At 44.1% G+C, this 22,439-nt stretch overlaps 1 protein-coding gene across 1 annotated transcript in view; it reads right to left on the minus strand.

Moving 5' to 3' along the window:
• VCP (valosin containing protein) overlaps positions 1-22,439 on the minus strand; it is a 78,693-nt gene that overhangs the window by 21,277 nt on the left and 34,977 nt on the right. The window contains exons 2-7 of the mRNA XM_082256397.1: positions 21,107-21,218; positions 17,672-17,844; positions 11,050-11,192; positions 6,817-6,947; positions 1,969-2,100; positions 954-1,056 (exon numbers count right to left, since the gene is read on the minus strand). Of these exons, the coding sequence (XP_082112523.1) occupies positions 954-1,056; positions 1,969-2,100; positions 6,817-6,947; positions 11,050-11,192; positions 17,672-17,844; positions 21,107-21,218 (794 nt within the window). The remainder of the gene's footprint in view (positions 1-953; positions 1,057-1,968; positions 2,101-6,816; positions 6,948-11,049; positions 11,193-17,671; positions 17,845-21,106; positions 21,219-22,439) is intronic.

The raw sequence follows: 22,439 nt of genomic DNA on the forward strand, positions 1-22,439 counted from the left end.
GAATACCCAATTATGAGCAAAATAAGCACTTAGTGTCCATTCACACTACTGCGACTTGTCAGCCTGACAAGTCGCGGTCCATTGTGTGCTAAGGGAACCGTTCTAATAGGAGCGACTCAAGTCGCTCCGACTTAGAAAAAGATTCTTGTACTACATCGGAGCGACTTGCATAGACATTATATGAAGTCCGTGCAAGTCACGCCGAAGTCATGGTGCACGCGACTTCACAGGTCGCCCCCGAAGTCGTGCCGCCTTAGTGTGAACCGGCACTTAAAGTTGACTTGAGGTTTAAAAAAAAAAAAACAACCACTGTGACAGTCACCGCTAGTACATTATAAATGGGTATACAGTTTCCGGGCTTTGTGTACCTCGTAGGACTTACTCGTAACTCCTGATCCAACACACAACCACCCTTATTGTAGGCATCTGAAGCATGCTGACCCTCATCCGGGATTAGATGCAGCTGGCTACCCAGCATGCACCTCCTGATCTTGCGCATGTGCAGTGGGAATGAATCACAGCCTACTGCGTCTAGCAGATCGCCATAGCAATGTTAGCAATGGAGGAAGTTCCCACCCCGTTGCTATGGCAATCTGCAAATCAAGCAACCCAGAAGGAAGCATTGCGTCATTTCCGGTTGTGAAAGAATGCGATGCTAGCAGCAGAGGGGGCCCAATCAATGGGTACCCCCTGCTGCTAGCATCCTGTTATTTTACAACCGGAAATGATGCAATGCTTCCTGCCGGGTTGCTTGATTTGCAGATTGCCATAGCAACGGGGTGGGAACTTCCTCCAACGCCACCTCACTTATCCCAGGAACCAATGGGCAAGTGGAAATGATGTACCATGCCCCAGCGAAGATGGACAGAAGCACAGCCTTTACTCAACTTCACTTATCCAAAAATTAATTTAGGTGTGGTCAGCAATAACTGCAGCTATTGTACATTTCTCACCATTGATAAGGAAGAAGAAGGCGCCAGTTTCATTAGCTACAGCTCGAGCAATCAGGGTCTTTCCAGTTCCTGGGGGTCCGTATAGCAGGATACCACGTGGAGGCTGTTTTGTACAATAAAGAAACGGTCACTGTGTGACACAAATAAGGCATTTCTCTTTGTGAAGAGGTAAGCACCCATCTATGCTTTGATGATTCAGAGATAAATAAAAAAAAAAAAAAAAAAAAACACATTTACCCTGGTTATGCCTTTAAAAACATTGCAGGAAAATACCTGTTGTGCCTGCCACAAATCCAATGAGCTCTTAACTTTCTGTAGTGAGAGGACAATGCTAATGCACTAAAATACCAAGGAATATGTCCAGTCCTGCCTGAAATGGACTACAGAAAACCTTCCAAATCTCATCTTCATAGGGAGAAGGTGTTCTGTAGTTCACCAGGTAAAAACAAAGGGCTGACAACCCTGCTTGGGGAAACCTAGCCAGCGTTGTTTGTATACTACAGAAGTTGAGTGTTCAATGGATTTTGGGTAGTAAAAAGAACACACGTGGATACGGGCATGTATTGCAGAAATCGCTTTTCTTTTTTTTTTTTTGCTCAGACAGAATACAAAAAAAGGGGTCTTCCGCATTTTCTATCAGCTCATTATAGCCAAGCAGCGAGTGTTCCAGAAAATGATGCCCCAAACTATTCATTTGTAATAAACTTCGCAATTTTTTAACTAAATAAAACTTTGTTAGTGTATCTTTCTGGCAGGAGTCATCACCTTTAAAATCCCAACTTTCTTCTACAAATTGTATTACAATATACTAGGGGATGTGGTGCTGACCAATAGTGTCAATATATACAATATATTAGAACCCTAACACAGAACACAACTAAAAAGGAATTTTGACTATATACCACTGAAGGTCGGAAACAAGATCTGCATGCTGGAAAGGTCTGTATTATAAGGATATATGGCATATACCTAAACTCGTAGAAATCGGCATAAACCGCACAACTTTGTGTATTACCTTTACACCAATAGCCTTAAAGAGTGCAGGGTGCCTCAGCGGGAGCTCCACCATCTCCTTAATTTGTGCCAACTGTTTTCTGCAGCCACCGATGTCATCATAACCCACTTCATTCAGAGACTCTTCCTCATCCTGACAGAGCAAGCATTACCAAAATTACTACACAGTGAGGATCAGAAAGACTGCATAAAAAGATTCAAATTATTTCGATTGTTTTTTTTTTTTTTTTTTTCTTATCAGTTTTTTTTTTTTTGCTTAAAACAGGAAATTCTAATCTCAAAGTATCACAATTGGAAACAATTTTGAAAATGGATTTTGGCAAATTGCAAAAACTGTTCCTAGGTGGAAAAACAAAAAATAAAACATTTACTCAGTATTTTCACTTAATGAAAATCTGACAATGAACACTAGAAACCACCTTCGGAGGGAAGGACGGATCCGGACGAGATGAAGGAGATGAAGTACCGGGGGGGGGGCTACGGTGGGGCAGAGAGAAACCCAGGAGTGTGAAAGTCCGACCATCCCATTGAGGGGGCCGCGTCCACCACAAAATCCGCCGGGGTGGGGGAGAAGGGAGGCGTACGACATTTACTCACCATATCAGGAACAGACGGGCGCCATCTCCTGACAGCAGGACCCCACGCCACCGAACTGGGGGGGGCTGTCGGCCAAATAGGAACGCTGCGACATAAGCCTAAACCCTGTCGTGTGCATCCTGGTGAGACATTTAACTCGCGGGGCCAGTCCCTGTCCAGTGGGACTATGTCGCGGCCGACCCAGCGCGGAGCTAAGGCCTGCACGCGCTCGATGGCCAGACTGGCGTGACCACTGGATATAGATATTCAGCATGTCGCCCAGCTCAGCATAGTTGCTTGAAGATCTCACAGGAAATAAAATCTGGAGAAAAAGGCTAGCTAAAAAAAAAAATCTACATAAAAAATACTTTCATGCCAGGACCAAATATCCCAGCAAGGAACTAGGCAGATTAAAAACGGACATCCTATGCAGGAAGAGAAGGGGTGTACCCTCCGGGACTGCCCATAGACATAGTAAGAACTTTTTTTCTGCCTAGTGTCCTACTCCTGTAGGGGGCAGTATAACCCTACTGATATGGATCAGAGAACTGCGTCCGTCAATAAACGATAGAGAAACTGAGTTTAAGAGTAAAGTTAAGATAAAGATAAGAGGATTAGAAAACAGAAAAAGAGAAAAAAAAAAAACACACTAAAGGGGACAAGGTTAAAAGGACATCTCTACCCCTAAGAATGGCCCGGGCCCTCTGCTATAAAGTCAGCAAAGGCGGAGAATCGGAAATGAGGCCATACAGTCCACATAATGGAGTGGGCTTCGTCGGTTCCCGTGTCCCAGGAAATCATGCGTTCCAGATGTTTGATCCTGTCCATTTCACACGTCCAATCCGCCATTGAGGGTGCCAGTGGCTGCCTCCAACATCTAGCATTCACAGAGCTGGCAGATGCCAGGTGTCGGATTAGGCTTTTTTAAATTTGTTTATAGGAGCCAGGCAACATGGACAGTACGGTTATACGAGGTTCATTTGGGAACTTGTCCCCTGTGAGAGTTTGTCATACAGGCGAAGAATTTTATCCCAGAAGGGAATAATCTGAGGACATGAGCTCCATATGTGCGACATGGTGCCAGGCACCTGCAAACATCTCCAGCATGTATCTGGTATGGCATGGTCAATTTTATGGAGGACACTAGGGCAAGGATACCACCTAGACAGAATTTGGTAATTGCGTACTTCGGCTATAGAGCTGACAGACAGTTTAAAAGAAAGTGCCAGTGTTTTTTTCCACTCCATCTTCTCACCAGGTACACATAGCTCCGGTTCCCATTTCGATATAAATGGAGGAGGGTCAGGGTGGGTTTCTTGTAACAAGATCTGATAAAGTTGAGAACCAGTGGCTTGGTCTGTCAGTTCAGTCAGGTCACTAGCGTTCGGTAGCTTGCCCAAGAAGTGAGCTAATTGGGTGTGTTCAAGCCAAGCTCCAGGTGGGTTGTGGCAGTCGGGGAGCAGTTGAAGCAAGGGGATCATTTAACCTTTACAGAGCGTATGTGTCAACAAAGGATTGTCTGCCAGGACAGGAATTTGGTGTTGATACAAGTAGGGGAAAAGGATGTGATGCCAAACAAAGGGAACTAGGTCTAGAAGATAATCCCTTAGCCGGATATGTGTCCCATATCTGTAGTGTGTTGGATGTTGCAAGAGGCAATAGGGCAGAGGGGGGTCTATGTAGTGGGTCCGTCCAAGGGTGAGATCTGGAAGTATCAGATCATTCTCCAAGATGGACCATAGTTTGGTGGAGTGGCCGTAATACCAATCAGTCACCCGGGTAAGCACTGCCACATGGAAATATACCTGCAGGTCGGAAAGAGTGTCGGAAAAAGCAAATTCTTCACTAGCGTTAAACAATTCCAAGGTGTATAGGCTATTTCGAGATCTCTTGTGCTGCCAAATAAAGGATCGGATAGCTTTATTGATAGCCTGTAAAAAGCCCTGTGGTGGAGAAACAGGAAGAGCCTGAAATACATATAATCTTGGGTAGAATGTCCATCTTAACAGCATTAAAACGGCCAAACCAAGAAAGGTTCGATTTATCATATGTTTGATGACATGCGTGTATCATCCGGAATGTGGCGTGTAGTTGATATCCGTCAGGGTAGACAAAGAGGAAGGTATATTGATGCGAAGGTATTCGATAGCTGTATTTTTCCATTTAAAGGAGAAGGTAGTATGCAGGCTAGATAAGAGATTCTCGTGCAAAGATAGGTTAAGGGCTTCGGTTTTATCGTAGTTAACCTTAAAGTTGATCACCATGCTAATCTTCATTAGCATTTTGGTAATAGCGGGGAAAAGACTTCAAGGGATTAGAGATGTACAATAAAAGGTAATATCCTATGAAAAGGTTTTATATGACGAAACGCGTCTATCACGTTATAGACAGCCTGCATTGCTTGTTCATTACTTTTGCCTGTACCGCTGGATGTTTGTAAAAGCATTTCCGTTTATTTAAGTGATTTTAGCGGATTTACACTACGTTTGCCTCCCTTGGTCTATATTTTTAGGTCTATTTATAATTTCATCCTTCCTCGATTCTACATGACATCTACCAATCGGAGCACCCGCGGTTACTGCATTAGTTGGAGGAACCGAGGATCTATTATATGAGCCCTATGTGACCCATTTACTGCATGGTAATCTGGGTCTACAGTATCCGGTGCGTGCATATTTCCTTCTGATGGTGTTGGGATCTGGCAACCACTGTGACCACACACACATATCACCTTGGATATTAGTTTCACCTTTACACATGGGACCTACTTCAATTCACTCACTATATATATATATATATATTATATATATATATATATATATATTATATATATATATATATATATATATATATATATATATATATAATCTCATTTATTTGATTACCCTCAGTGGACTTTCTCGTTTTATTCACCGTTTCAGCGCTGCACTATTATATATATATACATATATATATATATATATATACATATATATACATACATATATATATATATATATATATATATATATATATATATATATATATATATATATACATATATATATATATATTTCCATGGTATCAACTTTTTTGTCATGGTTTGTGCTAGCGGCTTTTTTTTTTTTATTTTATTGGGTTAGCGCAATACATTATCTTTTTGTACAATAAAAGGTCGTCTGCAAATAAGGAAGAAGCCAATATATTTAGGTCTGGTTCACACCTATGCGTTTTTCAGTTTTGCAGAAACTCACCACAACTCATTTAAAATAAGAAGTCCCGCTGCTCCAGGTGAATATATGCAGCTGTGGTATCTACTTCCAAGCCTGTAGTATAGGGTGCACACCCTGTCACTGCTGCAGACACATTTGAAAAGGAAAAAGATTGGACGGCTACACACTGATGATTTTTCAATAAATATTTGTATGCATTATATCAAAAACATGGCACAATTGGCATATCAGCAGGGAAGAAGGGAGGTTGATGCGTTTCATACGTTAACACGTGCTTTGCCAAACCAACTTGACAAAGCATGTTTAATGTGTGAAACGCGCGACCCTCCCTGCCGATATGTCAATTATGCCATGTTTATTGATGTTTTTTCAATACATTTTTGGGTGCATCACATATGGGTGTGCAGCCATCCAATCCTTTTCCTTTCCATACAATTCATTTCACATAGTTTCCTATAGATCAAGTTCACATCTGTGCGTTTTGCCCCAGTACATTTTTTTTTTTTTTTAAAAGCCCCAGGGACTTTTTTTCTCCTGCAGCAGGTTGTGTTTTTGGTTCCATAGACTTCAATGGAAAGGCAGTGGAAACAAAAAATGCAGTCCTTGCCTTTTTGATGTGTTTCGGCTGTGTTTTTACTGGTTTCTCCCGCAAGACAACAAACCTCCCAAAACTGCTCGTTAAAAACAAAAAAAAGCACCAGGAAAACGCATCAGCTGCAACCTGCATAAGAATGAGCCTAGCCTCAGACACAGAAATGGTGCTTGGCTGACAAATGCCCAGCAACTGAGGTGAAAGTAGCAATGCTTGCTGAAGAGAAATACACTGGAGAACCTGAGCAGAAAGGAATGAGTCAGAAGACATTATAGTCTGTGGGGTGGGGACAGAGACAGCTTAGTGAACATACAGAAGTTCTCCTATGCAGGGTACAGGCTCTTTAATGCCAAATACTACTGAAGAGGTCATCTTTCACTGACCGTACTGGTCCTACCTCTGCAGCATGGAGCACCTCTAACATTTGGCATCCTATAGACACACACAGGAGGTGAACCAGAACACTTACCTCACGTTTAATGGGCTCTCCTTCACAGTGGATCACAGTATCTGGGGCAACTATACAGTACGGACTGGGATCTGTCTCCACCACCTTGAACTCCACTGCACGCATCCCACCTCGAACCAGAAATATGTCACCTGCCATGCAAACATACTTAGATGTTCATTCTGTAATCTGTACACTCCATTACCAGAACATAAAATCGTTCTACCAATGCAATCTTTTAAATTTTTCACACACGTTAAAATCTGCATTTTCATTCATAGAAATTACTCTAAGCCCAAAACAAATATATTTTCTGAAAACAGACACCTTGTAAAATAGAACGAGGGCAGTTGCAATTTAGGTCGCACTATTTATTAAATAGTCAGAGAAAAAAAAAAAAAAAAAGAAGACACACCCAGAAAGATTTTTAGTGCAACCAAAAGCTACTCAATTTTTGGTAAAATATAAAAGACGAGGTTGCGTCAAGTAAATGGATACCCGACATGTCAAGCCTTAAAGCGGAGTTCCACCCAAAAGTGGAACTTCCGCTTTAGGGAGTCCTGACCCCCCGACATGCCACATTTGGCATGTCATTTTTTTGGGGGGGGAGCGGGTACCTCGTTTTGACAGGTACCCGCTCCCACTTCCGCTCGGAGCGCCGCGGCGCCCTGAGCGGAAGTTCTCCTCTCCCCCTCCCTCCCAGCAATCTTCTGGGACACGTCAGAGGTCCCAGAAGATTGCCGGCCAATCACGGCGCGCAGCGCGACTCGCGCATGCGCAGTGGGTACCCGGCTGTGAAGCCGCAAACTAACAGCCGGGTGCCCACAGCAGTGATGCCGGCGCCGAGGGAGAGGATCGAGGCTTCCGGCGGCCGCATCGCTGGACCGTTGGACAGGTGAGTAAATGGCTGGAACTCCGCTTTAAAATCATGGATGTCCATGAAATCACAAACCACTCTGTTTTCGTACAAGAAAAATCAGCAACTAAGACTGCGCATGATCAGAAACAAGAAAAAAAAAAAAAAAAAAAAAAAAAAAAAGCTTACAAATTTTTTTTCATCAGTTTAGATTTGCTGTGAAATGGAGAAAATCGGACGATCATTCGCCCGATTTTCTTATAGTGAGTACCCCACTTCACCCATTAACTATAGCTCTAGAATTCTTGCTCCTTTTTCTATGTTTGCAGTAATACCTCATGAGAGGCACAATTTATGCTTATAGTCACATACGTAGCCTACACATAATATTACTTTTGTATATGTATAGGGGCAATGTTTTGAATTAAAATCTATCTCCATCTATCGATACATTTCCATCGAAATCTAGATATATCTATCTTTTTTTTTTTAATATAAATATTATTTTCCACTTTATTCATTTAAATTTACTGCTATCCTAAAGGGGGCCAACATCCCCCTATGTGAGAGCATTGGGTAGGTGACAGGTCCTCTTCAAACACGGTTTTGTTATGGAATAGGGTTGTGGAAGGGGTAGCTGGGGTTGCAGTACATTTCGAGTACCATAAAAGCCGATCACTTGAAAGCCGATCAGCAGCAGTGAGCTTGTTATAACCCCTTGAATACTCGGACATTTATAAAAACTTGCCTTGGTAGACAAAGGTTTAAACAAACTTGAAAAAACAATGCTGTAAAGACTAAAGGGCCTGGGGTCTACAAACTTCAATGGCCAAGTGCAGCATTTGTCTGTTTTTTTTTTTTTAATGCCTTTTGATAATTTTAATTCTATTAAACATACAAAAGATAAACTGGAAAAACCAAGTTGCTTCAAACAATACCAGAATAGTTTTGTCCGTACAGAATGACAACTTGTGTGTGTGAATAGTGAATGTGCGTGTGTATTTACCGTGGAGTTCGATTGGCACTTGCCATCGAACACCAGAATTGGCATGTTCACCAATGGTGCCCTGTGCAGGGTCATCCTGAGCACATGTGACAGACGTGAAAGGGTCTGGAGAAGCCGTGGAGAACATTATGCTGCCTATAACATCATTCAGCATGGCTGGTTTGGTGGTGGGTCAGTGATGATCTGGGGAGGCATATCCATAGAGGGACGCACAGACCTCTACAGGCTAGACAATGGCAACCCGACTGCCATTAGGTATTTGGATGAAATCTTTGGACCCATTGTCAGACCCTATACTGGTGCAGTGGGTTCTGGGTTCCTCCTGGTACACGACAATGTCCGGCCTCATGTGGCGAGTGTATGCATCCAGTTCCTGGAGGATGAAGGAATTGATGCCATTGAATGCCCCCCACACTCACCTGACCCAAATCCAATAAAAAAACACCTCTGGGACATTATGTTTGGGTCCATCTGACACCACCAGGCTGCACCTCAGTCTATTCAGGAGCTCAGTGATGCCCTGGTTCAGATCTAGGAGGAACTCCATGCCCAAGAGGGTTAAGGCAGTGATGGGAAATAATGGTGGCCACACAAAATATTGACACTTTGGGCCCAATTTGGACATTTTCACTTAGGGGTGTACTCACTTTTGTTGCCAGCGGTTTAGACATTAATGGCTGTGTTGAGTTATTTTGAGGGGACAGAAAATTTACACTGTTATACAAGCTGTACACTCACTACTTTACATTGTAGCAAAGTGTCATTTCTTCAGTGTTGTCACATGAAAAGATAGAATAAAATATTTACAAAAATGTGAGGGGTGTACTCACTTTGCGAATATATATTATATATATATATATATATATATACACACATACACACACACACACACACTTTCAGGTATCGGTTACACCTCTACATGCCAAGCAAACAGCAATTGGTGCCTTCGCATCTTTCTACTAGGGCCCAGCACTTTCACATGAAAAGCCTGCCTAGCACTAAAACACTGCGAGCTTTTAGAAAAATGTATTTACATAGATTGTATACATTTCTCAAGGGACTTGCTGTCCTCCCTGTTAGCTGTGTGGGTTTCCTCCCACATTCCAAAGACATGCTGGAAGGTTAATTGGCCCTAGTATCTGTATGTATAAATGCGATTTAGAGACCTTAGATTGTAAGCTACTTGAGGGCAGGGGCTGATGGGAATGTAGAATATATGTAAAGCCCTGTGTAAATTGACAGCGCTATAAAAAGGTACCTGTAAGAAATAAAATAAAGGGACTTCAACCAGCAATCAGTGCCTGGAGAAGGCAAATGGAGGAACCTTATGCTAGCCTTTTATATATTTGTTAAAATGAACCTGTGTAAAACATGTACAGCAACACTAGTAACACCTAAGGACAGGCGCTCTCTGTGTTGCTTGTTATAAAACAGTTATGGAAGTTATCCTGTAGATTAAAAGTGACAATGTTCTACTAAAGAGGTGCTTCATCCTGTAAAAAGAATTAAAGACAGCCGCTACAAATACTGTAAGCGGACAAAAAAAAAAAAACACTCATCGTTCCAGAATCCAGCGGTGTCCTCACCTAACCCGGTGTTCTAAAATTTAGTCGGACCCATGAAAATTCCGGACCTCGTCACTTCCGGCTGGTGCGAGCCCCGGTGCGCATGCGCACAAGGTCCGAGGAAATTCTTAGACTTAGCAAACAGCTGATTGAGAGGAGATGGGGCTGAGGTGGGACGCACACACCGCCGCGGGCGAACCAAAGCTGCTAGAGACCCCAAAATCGTATCGCAGGTAGCCAAGACGCTCCCCTATAGCTGATAGAAATTTAGGGTCTCAGGGATGAAAAGGCGCGGAGCAGTGACCCCGAGCAGCTTTGGTTCGCCCATGACGGCAATTTTCCCGCAGCGGTGTGTGCGTCCCACCTCAGCCCCTCCTCCTCTCAGTCAGCTGAATTTCATCGGACTTTGAAAATGCCTTGTGCGCATGCGCACCTGGGCTCGCATCAGCTGGGTTATGACGTAGCGTCACTGGAAGTGACGAGGGTCCGGAATTTTCATGGGTCCGACTAAGTTTTAGAACACCGGCTCTTTGCCAGTCTTTGGGTGCAAGTGCCAGCATCCTAACTGTGGGCAGCCGACTGACTCCTTGCCACTTTACAGCCGGCTGCCCACTGCACCTCATAAATGGCCCCACAGTCTACAGGAAAAACACAACTTCCCCTTGCGGGTGACACTCCGCTTTAACAACTAGCTCTGGACGCCTGTCTAACCTTGCAAGACATTAACCGCACATTGGCTGAAGCCTTGCAGCTATGAGCGTACCCCTCTAGTTCTCACAAGCTCTCTAGAAAAGCAGCCTACACGGTTCTCTGGAGAACATCCATACCTTTTCTGATGGGCCTGTAGGCCTCAAGGAAATAAGGCTTCAGATAGACCTCAAAGAGATTTCCTGTTATTCCTTCCACGGTGTCATCGATGGGTAAGACATGAATCCGTTTACCATATTTCACATCTGGGCAGGGCTGAATGCTGATAAAGGGGGAAAAAAACAACTCAATGAGCCATAACCAACATTGCAATATAGAAGTACAACACAAGAAATAGGACATAATGCGATGGCTCCTCACAGATTTTTACAAACCTATTAACCTTGAGACTAATCATTCCACACATTTAATTCTAATATTAACATATATTTCACTGCAACGGCTGACACTGATTTCATCCAATTATTTTTTACCTTCCCTTGTTTCTCCCTTTCCCGACACCAACGGACGAAAAACTTATTTCTCCTTTTTTAGACCCAGTGATCGTCATTATCTGCGGGTCTCTGTTCTTTTCTATGCAATGCAGGCAGATGATGTACAGCCTTTGAGAATTTATTACAGCACAAGACAAGCACACTTTTCGCTCTCTCATGCACTCCTTTGCCACAATCTAACTAAATTCAATCCAAAACTAGTTTTGTTTAGTTCTAGATAGTGTGTGCAATGCAGGAAGTGAAGAGAAATCTCAGGAGGTTTCATTGCCATCTTTGCACCGTTCGGCCCCTTTCACACTTGGACAGTTCAGATTCACCTGTCAGGTTTTCAGGCGGATATGAACGGATGCTCCATGCATCTCTATGGGGCATCGGATGTCAGTGGAGACATGTCCGCTGACATCCGATCCTGTCCGTCAAATCCAGACAGATGGAAACCCTATTTTCCATCCGTCTGGTGGATGGGATGGAATGAGAGCGGACAGGCGGTCCGTTCTCATCCGATTCCCCCATAGAGAAGAGCGGGGACCTGACAGCTTTGTCTCTGCACACAGCGCGGGGACAGAGCTGCCATCCACCTGCTCAGCGGAGGATCGGCGGATCGATCCCCCGCTGAGAAAAACGGAGTCCGCCGACAGAGCGGCAAGTGTGAAAGGGGCCTTAGTAAGTTAAATTAAATCTTCCTGTCCCAAAATACACCTAGAAGGGAGAGAATTTACTTTTTAGCCCCATTCACACTGCCGCCACTTTGAATCCAAAATCCTGGCGCGACTTCATCGCAGCTTGCATACAACTTCTTTAACAGAAGTCAATGCAAGTCGCATTGAAGTAGTGCAGGAACCTTGTTCTAAGTTGGAGCGACTCCAGTCACACCTATTAGAACGGTTTCATTGCCGCTAATGGGGAGTGACTTGTCATGTGACTTTACACTGAAGTTGCATGACAAGCTGTGGCAGTGTGAACAGCCAGAAACTGGTGTCCCTGTTGGAAGATTTGCCCTCATCTTGTGTCCTGGTGAAGAAGCCATAATTTTAGAGTTCTCCTCGCACTCGTATAGGGCCTATTCAAACCAAAACAGTGCGGGAAAGGAGTGTTTTGTGCACGTTTTCCGTCCCGCGTTCCAATGCCCTGTCCTTGCGATCTGCATGTAATGTTGACTGCACCCCAAACGCAGATTGCACAGGCACTGCATATGCGGGCACCAGATTACATTGTACTGCAGTATCATGTGATTTGGTGCAACATGTTTTTTAAAGGAATCTATGGATAACTTTTTCCGCATTCTGGTGCACAAATGACTGCAAAATCATTGTGCTGGAATCGCACAGGAACGAAGCATGCATTTCAGTGCGATCCCGAAGTGAACAGCCACTTGTGGGAACGATCCACAGGACAAAGACACACAAAGAAGGAACCCCCTAACATTTTCCAGCACCTTTATTTTAAACCACAAACCTGGTATAAATAAATGCAAAGCATTCCTTAGTTAAAACCCGCAATATAACAAACATTTAAAAGAATAAAACCTTTCCTAGGAAACTGCATGTACCTTCGTTCTGTGCGAACGTGGGGGGGGATAGAATTCATCTCCAGGTCAGAGTGGAATAGAAAAATACTACATTTTGGCCACTAGATGGAGCTAATGATCACAGGAAAATACTTACTCTGATCTCTGGCTCCATCTAGTGACCATAATTTGGCATTTTCCCTAAACCAATCTATTTTGATGAGTGAATAAGATTCGACCCGTAGAGCACATCGCCTGAAAATAAGTGATTTTGCCCTATTTGTACAGAACAAGTGTACCCCTTTCGCCAGGTGAATAGCTAAACAATTCTTTATAAATACACCCCACACTGTGTGAATGTATATAAAAAAATTAAACACCCACAAAACGTCAAAAAAAATACAAAAGAAACCAATGTGTGCCCTACAATACTAGACACAACAAACCCGCTGATTGTGAAGCGCGTGTTACCGAGTAAAAATTAAGAGATTACTAAATCATTAGGTATGGAGAGAAGAGGTGTATCCTGTATTAGTCCATAGTAACTAGAGGCCCAATAGGGACTGTAGCTAATGCTTCACGCACATCTTGGCAAAAGTCACTTAATCAGAAACAAGAGGAAAAGAGGTAAATCTCTGAAGTGGGGACACAGCAGAGTAACCCTTCTCTACTCCAACCCTTATTTTTTACCAAATTGCTACTCAATAATAGGTCTGCAGTCCTCGGTATTAGTAATACATATACTTTAACCGCTTAAGCCCCGCCCACCGTACATTTACTGCGGCACTCAGCCGCTGCTGGGTAAAGCGATGTAGCCCTACGTCGCTCGCTCAGGAGACTCTAGGGGGCGAGCGCGCACAGCTGCCGGCGCGCTCCTGCCCCCGCTCGTTAGCTGGGGAGCCAACGCGTATGACCGGTGGCTCCGATGGCCGCCGGACACTCGTGATCTCCCGCAGCAGAGAGAGAAGGACAGACGGCTGTGTAAACACAGCCGTCTGTCATTCTCACTGAAGTGATCACAGAGTCTAGGTGATCCTGCTATATAGGATCGCATGTCTCTGATGACTTCACAAGCCACGCCCCGACAGTTAGAATCACGCCCCTAGGGACACGTTTAACCCCTTGATCACCAGTAGTTAACCCTGTCCCTGCCAGTGTAATTTTTACAGTAACAGTGCATATGTATAGCACTGATTACTGCAGTAATGTCACTGGTAACCCCAAAAGTGTCAAAAATGTCAGTTAGGGGTCCGATCTGTCTGCCGCAATGTCGCAGTCCCACAAATGGAAAAAAAAAAAAAAAAAAAAAAAAAAAAAAAAAAAAAAAATCGCAGATTGCCGCCATTACTAGTAAAAAAAATAAAAACAATAAAAATGACATAAATCTTTCCCATAGCTAGTAAACACAATAACTTTTGCGCAAACCAATCAAAAATATGTAGCAGAAAACAAATTGGCCTAATATGTTAAAAAATTTATATTTTAAAATTTTCTGAGAATTTCATATAAAAAAAAAAAAAAAAAAAAAAAAAAAAATATTTTTTCAAAATGGTCGCTCTTGTTTATAGTGCAAAAAAAAAAAAAAAAAAAAAAAACGCACAGGTGATTACCAGATTACCAAACATATGTAGCATAAAACAAATTGGCCGAAAATGTTAAAAAATTTTGATTTTTTACATTTTTTTGGGGAATTTCATATAAAAAAATATGTGACAAATATTGTTATTTTTGCAAAATTGACGCTCTTTTTTTGTTTATAGCGCATGATCAAAAATCGCACAGGTGATCAAATACCACCAAAAGAAAGCTCTGTTTGTGGGAAAATAAAGGACGTCAATTTCTTTGGGTACAGCATCGCACGACCGCGCAATTGTCCGGTCACGCAGTGCCGAATCGCAAAATAGGGCCTGGTCATTGAGCAGCCAAATCCTCCGGGGCTAAAGTGGTTAAAACAGGGAACTCTGTCTTTTGGACTTCTATGGACCAATCAAATTACTACAGATCATCAAATCATAACAAAAAAATATAAATGGCGATCATTCTCATAAAAAAAAAAAAAATGGCTATTTATGCACAGCATTAAAACCAAATACAAAAAAAAAAAAAAAAAAAAGTTTTAATGTACTATGTATTTGGTTTTATGCTGTGCATAGATATTTTTTATGAGAATGAGCGCCATTTCTATTTTTTTGTTATAGGATTTGATAGTATCTAATAATTCATTTGTGGAATTCCTAGCTCTTTTTATAATACTGTAAGGGTAATTTAGACTCTGTACAATTATGCACACCTAGCAAACAAAAAGGGGTGGCAGACCCCATATTCTACACATGGGAAGTCATTCTAATCAGCAGACATGTACTGCTCTTCCTGCTGGAGCAGCGCCTGCACTGGGGAATGCAGAACACGGCACAGTCTTCACCCTATGCACACTGCCAAGCACAGACTGATCTTGCATACTAATAAACCATCAGCTACGACCTTTTAATCCAGTCTTGTCAAGCGAGGATGACAGATCAGACAAGGTAACGTAAGATCACTTTGAATATGAATAAAAATCAATTATTCTCTATGGACAGTAAGAGCTTCCATTGGCGATAGACAGCTAGAGTTTTAAGAGATAAATATTAATGAAGGAACATTCGTTCTATATGCAAGGCAGCCAACATCACACACTTCAATGTCAGACCAAGTTAAAGCGGAGTTCCACCCTGGATTTTTTTTTTTTTTTTTTTTTTTTTTTAATACCCCCGGGACAGTCAGGGCTAGTGCATTCCACAATGGCTAGCCTCTGATCTGTCCCGGGTTGCACTTACCTGTTAGGACAAATACTTACCTTGCAAACGTCTTGTCCAGCGCGGCCATCTCAGATGTGGGCAGCTTGAAGCCAGCGCTTCCTCTTCGGCGTCTTCTTCCGCCTTCTTTGGTCCCACGATGCTCTGCGCCGGCCCCGACGTCAGTTCCGGGTCACGCGCGTCATCCCTCCACAGCTTCTGGGCATGCCCAGAAGCTGTTTAGAAGGGGATGACGCGCGCGACCCGGAACTGACGTCGGGGCCGGTGCAGGCGCAATGATTCCTGGGAGCTATGACGTCCAGCTCCCAGGAATCATTGCAGAGCCAGGAAGTGACGACGGGCCGCGGCCGAGGAAGGAGGAAGAAGGAAGTAAGGTAAGTATATTTTCTTCGCTACGAGGTAAGTAAAAAAAAAAAAAAATATGCGATTATCCATTTCTTTTTCAGGTGACCCGGAGCGAGAAGATGGAGGCAAGTATAAAAATAGGGTGGAACTCCGCTTTAAGAAGAAAGATAGCGGCTCTAAAATGTATTTTAGAAGTTAAAAAGTAAAAAGATGATTTAGTTAGGACGGGGGCATTCTGCATGCATTGTCCCTCACCACATTCAAAACCCATTTCTAAAGGCAGGTGTGTTTTTTTTTTTACCTCAACGCATTCTATACATTAAAAGAAGGGTTTTACTTTTTAAAGATTCATACTTACCTAGGTGTATGCAGCATCAGACCAACAACGGCTCTAACACCTCCAATCGCTCGGTTCTCACAGCTCCTTCAGCAAAGAGCCGCTCTCTGCTCTGTCCAACCCCCACGCTCTCACTGGAGCGCTGGGCTTTGGAGGGAGCAGCCGGTTAATGCTCAGCTGCTTGCTGAGAGTCTGAGCTGGGTGCCAGTCCATGCATGTGGGCGGATCACGACTGTCGCAATCTTGCCCGAGCCTGAATCGGCTATGTGATATTAGCCGACAGCGGGCTTCTATCTGCTGAAAATGGGTCACAAGAGTGCAGAAAGAACTGCGCTTCTGTGATCCACAGGGGGTGTGCAGCCAAACCAGCTTTGGCTGTACTTGTCCTTTAAGGTAGAGAACCTTCTGGGTGAAGCCCCCCCCCCCCAACCATATATACTAGCTTGACCCCCATCTTAATCCTGCAATGTGCATAGGCGGAGCGGCTCTCTCAGGTCTCTCTCTCCTCATTTGCTTACACAGCAGCAGGAGCTATTGGTGCTGCTGTCAAAGCCAGCCAGCCAATAAGGAGAAAGCAGGGGGACAGGCTGTCTGAACTGACAATTTCAATTCACAGGAGAGCTGCTCAGGAGTGAGCCTACCTGAGTGCCCACCCATAGCAAAATGCTTGCTATTGGAGGAGGAGCCTGGATCGCCACGGTGAATCTAAAAAGAAAGGGATCGGGGCTGCTCTGTGCAAAACCAGCTCACAGAGCAGGTAAGCATAAGAGTTTTTTTTTTTTTTAATTCCTTTAGAATCACTAAGTCAAAGACATGCCAAATGCAGGTCGCAAACGCAGTGTTTCCCCCGTACTGGATCGCATGGTACAAAAGTAGCATGCAATGAGGTAGCAGTGAGTTCCATAAGTAGAGCATACACTCTGTTTGGTGCATTGCGGTGTGATTTCAGTCTATTCAAAATGAACGGGGCTGAAATTACACCACACGGAAATGTGCGTGAATTGCACAGAACCGCAAAGGGCGTATTCCCGGTGTGAACCGCCCCCTCAGTGTTATGAGGCCTAGCTTTTCCTACCTTCAGAGCAGCTAAAATCCCCCCGTCCAGTGAGGGTTTCCCTATTGAATCCATCTCTGCACAGCAGAATGGCAGTTGGAAGGAACTTGCAAAGCTGCCTGAGAAAAGTTGGGTCCGAATTGTAAAAGGGAAAATTAAGTAAGAGCTGCAGATTCACCTAAACGTATTCCAAAATTAAAAAGCTTTACCTGATGACATCCCCAAGCCTGACACGCAGATTGTTACGGACCACCCTGTTCATCCGGATCTTCTCATCAGAGCAAGTATCATCAGACAGGACAATGCACACGGCTTCTCGCCTTTTCTTCCCTTTCAGAAGGACAGTGTCGCCACGGAAAAGCTGCAGCTCATCCATCTTACTCTGCAACAAAAAAGTAAACAAAGTTATCTCCTTTAACGTGACAAGTGAAAGGTGTGAATGGATACCATAGATTATGGGAATTCTTTTGCTAAGCATAAAAGTGCTTCAGATCATTCAGGTGTAAGCCAGGCCTAGCTGCTCTGTTCCTGAATTCTGCTCAGAAAAATTCATTTGTGGGGGGGGGGGGGGGGGGGGGAACGGACCTAACTTTCAGACATGGCACCCCATGTAGTGTATTTACATGTAATCCTGTAGCTGCTGGTACTGGACACCACTAGAGGGAGCTGAAGACAGGAGATGAACTGCTCATGTATTCCAATACAAAGTCCATTTATTCCTCCCTTCAGTTCCCTCTGGGAGGAGGTCAGGAGGGACTGCTGTGAGAAGAGAATATGGAAAACTGATTGCTTCCAGGCTGCAGGTCCAATGTCTAAAACGTCTAACAAGCAGAAAAACAGGTAACCCCTGCAGGTGTCTTGTATAAAGCCAAACTGAAGTCGGATGTAAAAATTGCACCTTATCGAGAGGGTGACAGATTTTGGGTAAATCCCAAACTTTCAGTTTAAATCAGCTAAATATGTTCCAGGTCCATCAAAGCAAAACGCTACAGTTATTTGCCTTTCTAAAACAGCCACAGGCTGTCCCAAGCCAGCATGCTACACAGAAGGACTTTTTCTCTGTGTGGAAGCAGTGGTCTCTCTGCCGATGCGAGTCACACAGAGCTTCCGCTGCAATATCGCAGTTACTCTACAAGTCGCTGATCACCACCATTACTAGCGAAAAATAAATAATATCCTATAGCTTGTAGATGTGATAACTTTTGCGCAAACCAGTCAATAAACGCTTATTGGGATTTCTTTTTTCTACCAAAAACATGTAGCAAAATACATACTGGCATCAATTTATGAAGAAATTAGATTTTCTTTTTTTTTTATTGGAGGTGTTTTATAGCAGAAAGTAAAAACAATTTTTGGTCTTTTTTTTTTTTTTAACACCAACATTTAGGCCCCTTTCACACAAGCAGACCGTTCAGATCTGCCTGTCAGTTTTTTTGGTGGATCTGAACGGTCACCCCATGAATCTCTATGGGGCATCGGATGTCAGCAGACACATGTCCTCTGACATCTGATCTGATCCGTCAAATCTGGACGGATGGAAACCCTATTTTCCATCCGCCCAGCGGATCGGATGAGAAAGGACAGACGGTCGTTCCCATCCGATTTCCCCATAGAGATGCATGGGGACCTGACAGCTGTGTCTCCACACACAGCGCGGAGAACAGCTGTCATCCTCCTGCTCAGCGGGGATTGGTGGATCGATCGGCCCGCTGAGATAAACTGAGTCCGTCCGACGGACTCCCCTGTGTGAAAGGGGCCTAACACTCCCTAAGCCTAACACTCCCTAAGCCTAACACTCCCTAAGCCTAACACTCCCTAAGCCTAACACTCCCTAAGCCTAACACTCCCTAAGCCTAACACTCCCTAAGCCTAACACTCCCTAAGCCTAACACTCCCTAAGCCTAACACTCCCTAAGCCTAACACTCCCTAAGCCTAACACTCCCTAAGCCTAACACTCCCTAAGCCTAACACTCCCTAAGCCTAACACTCCGCACACACATCACAAATGTGTGCTGGCGTGTTTATGGTGTGTTACCATAGACTTGAATGGAGGGAGTCGAGGTGCTTCAACTCCTTTGGAACTCAACATTAAGCTTCATTTTTTTTGCCACAATGCAATGCAAACGCTTCATGTTTTAATATGAACAGCACTGTATGTTGTCCATATTATCAACTGCAGACTGCTTACTGGGAGTTTGAGGAGCGTTAAAAAGGAGCCTCAAACTCCAGCTTTTAATGTCATTGTGAACAGGGCATTAGATGAAATAATGAACCAGGTTAAGCCCCCCCAAAAACATAGGAACAACATAAAAAGAGTTGTTATACAGCGCAGTCCAGCGACTGAATTGCCATTTGGGTGTATGCAACTTTCCAAGCAGCAGCTCCTAAAGTGGTTCTAAATGCAGAAGGTTTTTAATCTTAATGCATCCTATGCAAGTTTACCTTTGTTTACTTTTTTTCTTCTAAATTACAGCTCCTCTATGTACCAATATAGCATTACTGTACTTATTTTGCAAAAATAAAACATCTTTCCATTATTTCTACACTGGCTTACCTCGCTGTCTTCATTGCTGTTTCAACACACAGCTCGATTACTTCAGCCTTACTTCCTAGTCAGACTTTAGGTCATGACACAGGCAGGAGGCACACACCCTGCATCACCTACCCTTAGCTGGTCAACCCCTCCCCCTCTGTAATACTTACCTGAGCATCATCTCAATACAGAGATGTTTCAAGAGAGCCTCAGCTGTCCAGGACTCTTCCTCCTGATTGGCTGAGATGTGGCAACAGGTGTATTGGCTCCCGCTGCTGTCAAAGTCAGTGAACCAATGAGGAGAAAGAGGGGGCAGAACAGAGCCACAGCTCCATGTCGGAATGTACACAGCAGTGGCTTGGCTCGGGTGCCCCCATAGCAAGCTGCTTGCTGTTGGGGCACTCGGCAGGAGGTGGTGCCAGGAGAGCCGGTCTGCTGAAAACTCAGACGTTACTTCCGGTGAGTGTACCCCCTGAATAATTGGAGATTTCAACGACTTGGTGTTTTCACACAACACTGGCAGTCTATAGACTCCGGTAGATGCTATAATTAGTGCAGATTGTTAGTACGCCCGCTAGTTGTCGCTGCCCTGGAGGTGGCTATGTTTTTGGTTACTAGCGGGCGAACTAACAATCTCCACTAATTACAGCATCTACCGGAGTGTATCGGCCAGAGGTCTTCAAACTACAGCCCTCCAGTTGTTTAGGAACTACAATTCCCATCATGCCTAGTCATGTCTGTGAATGTCAGAGTTTTACAATGCCTCATGGGACATGTAGGTCCGAAACAGCTGGAAGGCCGTAGTTTGAGGATCCCTGGTATAGGCTGTCGTGTTGTGTGAAAACACCAAGTGGTTGAAATCCCCAATTGTTCCTTGTGTACTGGAAGTAACGTCGTCGGAGATGTCGGCAAGTTGGAGTTTCCGTCAGAACACCGGTGAGGGACCCGAGAAGGATCGGGGCTGTGCTGTGCAAAACTACTGCACAGAGCAGGTAAGTATAACATGTTAATTATTAATCAAAAAAAAAAAAAAAAAAAGATTTTAATATCACTCTAAAGTTCAGCAGAAAAAAAAAAAAAAATAAGTACAGAATAAAAATCGACACTTACCTGGGACAGAGACACTACGCTGTTGTCTTCATTGATCGCTTCATCTACAATTAACCGATTGGGTCGGCTCTTCTGCTTCAGAATAGCTGTGGATAAATCATCCGCTTTGGGGCTGTGAAGACAAAACATGGAGGAATTGTTAGAAGTCATATAGCACATATTACTGATGTAGAGTCAAAACTATCTAAAAAGGGTACAACATACAAAGATCTCATAAAATGGTTGAACATAAACTACTAGTAGACCATGATTACTTAGTGACTCAGACAGGCGCCAAGACCCGTCTTCTGTGCTGAGCGGTTTTGCTGCCTCTGGATCCACCTAAGAGCAGGCCACGATTTTAATCCAACAGCGACAGTGGGATCCTGGGAGCCAAAACAAAGCTGAGATGGGTTTAAGACCCATCTCCAGGGTCACTGGGTCTCATTCAACCCAGAAGAGGGGCAGCACAACATTTTAGATTCATTGAGTGGGGACTTTTTTCCCCTTTTAATGCCCATGCTGGAATTGGGATTTAACTAATAAAATCTTCTATGACGCAAGCATGAAAGCTGTCTTTGCAGATGACTCCTTCCAAGTACCTGGTGTCATACCAACCCCTAAAGTAGAAAATTCGGACATGGAGGAGACCATAGCTGCAACAGTGAGGGCTGATTCACACCAGCCACTAAAATGCAACGCAGCAGCTGGTGCGGTAGGGCCGAGATCGGCACAATGATGCACTGTGCTCGGCACATCACACTTTTTTTTTTAAACCAACTTTATTGAGAGGCCATACAGACATCTCAAAGTTAAAGCGGAGTTCCACCCAAAAGCGGGTTTTGACAGGTACCCGCTCCCACTTCCACTCGGAGCGCCGCAGCGCCCTTAACGGGTTCTCCTCTCCCCCTCCCTCCCTGCAATCTTCTGGGACATGTCAGAGGTCCCAGAAGATTGCCGGCCAATGAAGACGCGCAGCACAACTCGCGCATGCGCAGTGTGTACCCGGCTGTGAAGCAGCAAACTGTCACAGCCGGGTGCCCACACCAGTGATGCCGGCGCCGCCGAGACCAGAGGGAAGAAAATCGAGGCTTTGGGCGGCCGCATCGCTGGACCGTTTGACAGGTGAGTGAAAAGGCTGGAACTCCGCTTTAAACTGATGGCTTTGTGGTGCAGGGCAGTGGATTGATGTACACTGTACTGCTTGCACTACTTTCTTTTGGTCGCACTGTGCCCACAATTCAGTGGTGTGAAGCGGGCACATAGAAGACCAGGCATTTTCCATGCAGTGGGACTGTTCTTAAATAGCCACCCGACACAGTCTCACCACAAGTGTTGTGAACCAGCCATGAGT

The sequence above is a fragment of the Pelophylax lessonae genome (assembly GCF_965119305.1).
Source record: "Pelophylax lessonae genome assembly, chromosome: 1".
Classification (NCBI taxonomy): Eukaryota; Metazoa; Chordata; class Amphibia; order Anura; family Ranidae; genus Pelophylax; species Pelophylax lessonae.